Source organism: Palaemon carinicauda, chromosome 22 (assembly GCF_036898095.1).
Source record: "Palaemon carinicauda isolate YSFRI2023 chromosome 22, ASM3689809v2, whole genome shotgun sequence".
Taxonomy (NCBI): Eukaryota; Metazoa; Arthropoda; class Malacostraca; order Decapoda; family Palaemonidae; genus Palaemon; species Palaemon carinicauda.
In genome coordinates, this window is record NC_090746.1 from 41,101,677 (window position 1) to 41,108,951 (window position 7,275).

At 39.2% G+C, this 7,275-nt stretch overlaps 1 protein-coding gene across 1 annotated transcript; it reads left to right on the plus strand.

Moving 5' to 3' along the window:
* The first annotated feature begins 1,237 nt into the window (after positions 1 to 1,237).
* On the plus strand, positions 1,238 to 5,743 carry LOC137615855 (uncharacterized). Its single transcript, XM_068345543.1, has 7 exons — positions 1,238 to 1,492; positions 1,744 to 1,777; positions 2,101 to 2,181; positions 2,531 to 2,912; positions 3,273 to 3,760; positions 4,066 to 4,572; positions 5,640 to 5,743. Exons 1-7 carry the CDS (start codon positions 1,238 to 1,240, stop codon positions 5,741 to 5,743), a joined length of 1,851 nt encoding a protein of 616 aa, XP_068201644.1.
* Positions 5,744 to 7,275: the final 1,532 nt, after the last annotated feature.

A 7,275-nucleotide genomic window follows, 5' to 3' on the forward strand; every position in this document is an offset into this window, starting at 1 on the left:
GTGTACTACAGGGCCTCACTCAAACAACAGCTAATTACAAAATAGCCTGTGAGTTGTTAGAAAAAAGGTATGGTGATCCAGCAAACATTATATCAGCTCACCTTCAGACCCTAATGCAGCTTAGCTCGTCTAGGAACACAAAGACTGAAATTCACACATCCTCCTTGCGGAAATTACAGGATGATTTAGTGGGCCACGTGCTGAGTTTGGAGGCACTTGGATTTGGAGGTGAACAGTATGGGTTGATATTGGTGCCTATGACCCTTGCTCTGCTACCCCATGACATAAGGTTGGACTGGTCGCGTAGTGGATGGAAAAGAATAGATCTTGATGGATTGTTGAAGTTCTTGCAACGAGAAGTGGAAGGGAGAGAGGGCAGAGGCTATCAAGAGGCTAGGCCTAGGAAAATCCTAGGAACCCAGTGTAGAACGACAGACAAAAAGGTACAGTTGCAGTCCAGCTTCTCCCCTTCAAACTTCATCAGAGAGAAGTGCTTCAAAGACGCAGTGCTCATTCTGTGGGAAGCTGCATCCCAGTGAAAGGTGTATGGTATAACTAAGCTCCCCCTTTCATAAAGAGAAGCCATGCGTCACTGTGGTTTGTGTTTTAAGTGTTTATCGACAGGTCATTATACACAAAGCTGTTAGGATAAGTGTTCAAAGTACAAGAGTGGGAATCACAACTCCCTTATATGTTGAAAATCTGAAACTAAACCTTCTGTAATAGCTAGTAAGAATAACCCTGTAGTAGGAGTGCATGAGGAGAGTAATTATGTGACACATGTGGGGGATGACATTGTGAGGTGAAGAACAAGGTAAATTCAAGGTGTTGCGTATTGCAGACTGCCCAAGTAAGGTTAGTAGGCCATCAGGGTATCACATTTCCTACTGTAATGTTTGATATGGGGTCAGATCGGTCTTACATTTCAAGGGAACTGGTTAAATGGGCCAAGCCTAAGTGGTTGACTTCTGAATATTTATCCTTTTCTACCTTCGGTGGAGGGAATGCCTTAAAAGAAGATTTATGTAGTATATATGAAGTGATGAGTCTAGGGGCAAATGATTACCAGTATAGTTTTAAGGTTGCTGAGATTGATGTAATTTGTCCTCCATAATCTAGGACCAAAGTGGACCCTAAGTGTTCAGAACCATCTTCTCACCTTAATTTGATTGATGAGTAAGGATCTAATCGAAAATTACAAATTGATATGTTGATAGGCCTTGATTTATATTGAAAGATGATGATCCCAAACCAGGTTTTGTATCATGAAGGGCTTGTGGCCCAGGAGACAATTTTTGGTTGGATTTTGTCCGGAACCTTTAATAGGTCTGAAGGTAATAGTGGTGTAGATGTACAATTGTTAGCAATTGATAATATACAAGAGCAAAGTTTAAATAAATTTAGGGATCTAGAGTCTGTTGGCATTAAAGCTAATGAACTACGTTCTGATGCGATGAAACCTGGCTCGGTCTTGGTTCAATTTGAGAATTTGGTAAGTTATAAAGATGGTTGCTATGAAGTGACCCTACCATGGAAATCTGAGTTTATGAAGTTAGAATTAATTAGTAATGAACATCATGCATTGAGAAGATTAGAAAGCCTCGGTAATAGGTTAGGTAGAAACCCCTGTCTGCAGGAACAGTATTATTAAGTGTTTGATGAGTACGAGAGAGAGGGTATAATTGAAGAAACTCCTCCCTATCAACGGGAAGGTGGGTACCCTGTATTTTATTTGCCCCATAGGCCCATGGTATGGGAAGGGAGCCTAACCACCAAGGTGAGGCCTCTTTTTGATGGGTCTACACGTGGAAGCAATGGAGTATGATTGTTTAGAAAGAGGTCCATCACTCAACACGGATTTAGATGAGGTGTTGTTAAGATTTAAAAGGTGGAAGGTGGCTTTAACAGCTTATGTTACAAAGGCTTTCCTTCAAATAAAGGTAAGAAGGGAGGACCACGATCTTCATAGGTTTTTGTTGAAAGATGGGAACAATGTTAAACATTAAAGATTTATAAAAACGCCCCTTGGTAATAAATTTCATTTAAAGAAATACCCTCTCATAGAACTGGTTTCTGAACTGTATGAGAATCTGTAAGTAGATGATTGGCTATATGTGGCTGATAGTCCCGCAGAAGCAGGTTTAAGATTTGAAGAAGCCTATAGTATCCTGCAGGAGGCTGGTATGTCATTGTCAAAGTGTACGTCTAATTGTAAGACTTTAACTAGAACTGAAGGTTCTAGTGGAGAGAGTGTCAAGGTCCTAGGCCTCCATTATGTATCCTCCCCTGACTGCTTTACCTTTAAGGTTAAGAACCTGGACCCTTTTGGAGATATAGTTTTAACCAAGAGAAATGTGTTAAGCCTCATAGCTCGGTGTTTTGACCCCTTGGGGCTATCAAGGCAGAGTTAAATTATGGGTTGTAGGATTTTCTGTGCTTGGGTAATTTAGAATAGATTGGTACTTGTTTTCTGAGTCACCCTTTAACGAAATTCCTAATGTTCAATTCCATGTATTAAGTGATGTTTCAGAATGGGGTTATGGTGCCTATGTTCATGTGAGAGTGCCTGATGGGGATAAATTCAAGGTATCACTGGCTGTTGCAAGAGGCAAGGTAGCCCTTATAAAGAGGGTTTTCCTTCTTAGGCTTGAATTACTAGGAGCCCTGTTGTGTTCTAGACTCATTGTATTTGTGACGTCCACCTTGCAGCTGGCTAGAGAGGTTTTGGTTCAATGTTGGATGGATTCCACAGTAGCCCTAGTTTGGATAAAAGGGGACCCCAATAGATGGAAAACCTTTGTGGCTAACAGGGCTGTTGAGACTCAACATCCTTCATGTTGGCAGCATTGTCCAGGCAAGGACAACCAAGCGGATCTTGTATCTCGAGGTGTTTTTGCTGAACAGCTTTTGCAGTGTGATATTTAGGTGAAGGGTCCTCCTTGGCTCTATTCCTCCCTTCTCCCACATCAGGAAAGCAGGAGGGTAGAGATTCCTTTAGAGGAGCTATGTGATACTAACACAGTTTGTGTAGCAGTTGAGACTGAGCCACCCTTATTTGAATTCACCCGATGGAGTTCCTTTACAAAGGTCCTTAATGTAGTAGGTTGGGTACTGAGATTTGTTGGGAATTACAGACCTTCATCCCTCAAACTAGGTGGACATTGAACCTATGGATAACTGACAAAGGCTAAGGTAAAACTACTGAACTTTGTACAACGAGAGGCCTTTGCAAAAGAAGTAAATGCTCTGACTAGATCTCTCCCCCTCCCAAGGTGTTCTTCCTTGATTAAACTTGATCCTTACCTAGATGAGGATGGCCTACTAAGAATAAAGGGGTGCTTAGAGAATGCAGACTTGAGTTTTGAGAGTAGGCACCCTATAATAATTCCTGGCACCGACATTGCTTTACTGATAGTTCGTTTCCAGTATAGGTTGCTCAAGTATGCTGGTGTTGTTACACTTGTATCCACTTTACGAAACAGTTATTGGATCATTTGCCTTCATCAGATTGCAAAGAAGGTTTGTAGAGAATGTGTGGCTTGTCGGCGTTGTGATGCCACGGCTTTATCCCAGCCTGCGGGGCCACTTCCTGAGTTAAGAGTTAAATCTGCCCCTCCCTTCACGGTTACAGGTCTTAATTTTGCCGGTCCATTATTTTGTGTTGATTTTCCATCAAAGAAATTGTATATACTTCTCTTTACCCGTGCTGACATTCGAGCTGTTCATTTAGAGCTCACTGAATCTCTTTCAGTGGTTGACTGTAATTTGGCCATTTGACGGTTTATAGCTAGACATGGTGTTCCTTCAGTGTTCTACTCTGACAATGCTAAAATCTTTGTAAGTGTTTCCAACCTGTTAAGAGAAGACTATGGCTCGTTGATGCTCCAATGGAATTTATTGTACCTAATGCTCCCTGGTGGGGAGGCTGGTAGGAACACCTCATAAGATCCGTGAAGGTTGCACTGAGGAAAACATTGGGCGCCAATTCTTTGTCCAAGAGGGAAATAGAAACTACACTTCATGAGGTGGAAGCTCGTATTAATTCTAGACCCTTGAAATTTGTAGGTAAGGAACCTCATATAGCAAATTCTCTTACCCCTTCCCATTTCCTAATTGGCCGCTCTGCAGGTTTTCAGTTAGAGTTAGCATATGATCCTTCCTCAAGTATATCTTCAAAGGATTTGTGTGTAAGAGAGGCTGTACGTCTGGGTCAGTTAGACAAATTTTGGAGAATATGGCAGTATGAGTATCTTAGAAACCTGCCTTGTATGGTGAAGGGGTTCAAGCCTAATTGTAATCTGAAGGAAGGTTCTGTTGTACTAGTAAAGGATGAACGGGTGTCGAGGTTAATGTGGCCTCTTGGAGTTATTACTAACTTATATCCTGGGAAGGATAGGGTTGTCCGAAGTGATGAGGTTAAAACCAAACGTGGATCTATATCCAGACCTGTGCAAAATTTGTATAATCTAGAGTTAACAGATTTGAAAGGGGAAATGGGTCGTAATTCCTTGGAGGAAAGACCTGGGAATCTTAGACAGGAGCCTGCAGAATCACCCTCAGTGTCTAATGTTGGTAAGTCTCGAAAGGGAAGGCCTATGAAGGTACCTATTAAATTTGACTTGCAGATTAAGGTAATTGATACCCTTGGGAGGCTCTGATGATGATAGGAGTGTGGAGACACTCCTGTGGTGGGGAGAATGTTAAATTTTGGTTTAATTGTCGTATGAAAACGCACCCAATATTTGTTTACATTACCGAAATAGATGAATTGTTATTGTTATTGGGTCATTACAGTTATAATGAGAAATCAATGAGAATTGTAATTATATTGTGGAAAGTGTATTAATTTCCCATGAGTTTGGGGAAGCTTTAAAGAGATTGAAAGCGAGAAATTTATGATTTGCTTGTTAAATGGATTTGTCTTGTCTATATCATATTGTTATTTTTTTTTTTATGAATTTTTCTACAAACAGGAACCATGGGGCCTGCGCGCTCTCCCCTCAAAGCTTTTGTTTGAATCTTTTATGTGTTGGTAGAAAAGAATAAAGAGGAACCTAAAGAAGACGCTTATCCTTTCTCCCTGAGTTTTGTTTTGTTTTGTGAAGAGTAATTGAGGAGGCCATGCCTCAGCAAGAGGGGCTTATGGCCCAAAATCAACAACCCCCAAATAACGGTGGTGTGTATGGGTGGTAGATGTTCTACGATTTTCCCTTTAGAGGGTTTGGTTTCACATTATGGAGCCTTACGAGTCACGGCAAGTTTTATGGCATTTGGTTGATGGCCCGATTCCCTTTTTGTTCATTCCAAATGCGGAACATCAATCTCGTCTAGCTTCCAGATACGTGATTCACTGCTGAGGCCAAATGAGGCATATTGGGGGTTTAACTGAGCGAGATTATCGTTAAAGAAAAGATGTAGCCAGTGCCCTCATGATTTAAAGGCAAGGATGTTGCCTTCAGGCCTTATAAATGTGAGTTCGTGTTTTTCCTCATCTTTATTGGATATCAACTAAAAGATAAGACATTTCAAAAGATCTCGATACCACTGTTAACACTACTAGCAAGTGTACTATAATTTCTTATACGGAAACATCTGCTTGATGTCACTCTGGAACCATTTGATTTATCCTAATGTCTCAGATTATATGAACATCTATGGCTATCAGTTCTATATCCTATCACAGATTTTGATTGATTTACGTTCCATGGAAGAGTTACCCTCATATGCGCATAATGTGATGTAACCAAGGTAATAGGGCGACTAAAATATATAATATAAAAAGAGATATGTGGTGAAATATTTTATGAGCACTCTTGGGAAGGTTAGAAATTTAATTAATCAATCTAATCTCATTTCAAGCTCATCACTCAAGCTCGAGAATATGTTCTAACATAAGAAGTCGGGTTAACAATTGAGAGCCAAACACTTTCACAACTCCAGCATTTAAGACAATCTTTTTTAATTGTTTCAAATGCAGGAGTAGCATTACCTTTCCGAACAAATCGTGTTCGAAGAAACGTTAAAATCAAATTTAATGTTTGTTCAACAACTGGAAGCTATGATATGGCATATTAAAGACCAAAGTGTGTATTAATATGTCTTTGAGGGATTATGGGCTCAGTGCACTTGATGTTGTGCACTGTAGGCATTTCAGGCCATAGGTGCACTCACTTTTTAGTCTAATACTATGCATCGTTCCCAACGTTTTTCTTCCATTTTGTTATTCAACTTCTCTAACATTATCTCAATATTGCAAATGTTAGTTTCCCCCAGTGGCCCTCAGGGGCTAAATGGGTTTTATATTCTTAAAACCATCCATACGACGTCTTATAAATTTTTATAATAACTTTGATGTACAATCATTGTTAGGAAATTTAGAATGTATAGTCGTGAGTATAAGAATTTTATTTGTTTTTAGAAGTTTAATATAAAAGCCCAGATTAAAGGGAATGGCATGATAGATAGTTGTTTGTACATTCTAATATTATCATTATTATTAGCTAATCTATAGCCCTAGTTGTAAAAGCAGGATGCTATGAGCCCATGGACTCCAAAAGTGAAAATAGCGAAGTGAGGAAAGAAAGTAAGGAAACATAGAATAGTGACCCTGAGTGTGCCCTGAAGCAAGAGAACTCTAACCCAAGATTGATACACAAACAGTGTGTAAGAGTAATGTATATATATCTCCCCTATATCATAAAAAGCAAGTGCATATATATGTATATATGTATATATATATATATATATATATGTATATATATATGTATATATATATGTATAAATATATATATATATATATATATATACTGTATATACTCACTTATATATACATATATATATATATATATATACTGTATATACTCACTTTTATATACATATATATATATATATATATATATATAAATATATATATATATATATATATAACTCGCTGTAAGAGACTGATGTCTCGCCAGGTAAATCCTCGGACAGCTAGATTAGTGTCAGGTTCGGATTTCCTTTTATGGCCTCTCGTGGCATGGTTGGTTTCGACCTGGCCTTTCATTAGAAGGGGCTAGCGTTCGATCCCAAGTATGAGGTAGAAATTTATTTCTATTTGAACACGATATTGTGTTGATATTTATCCATATTGACTCATTAGGGGTAATTTGAATAAATTACTACCAATTGTGTCACGTGGTGGGCCGGGGAAATCGGGTAAAACTCGCTGTAAGAGACTGATGTCTCGCCAGGTAAATCCTCGGACAGCTAGATTAGTGTCAGGTTCGGATTTCC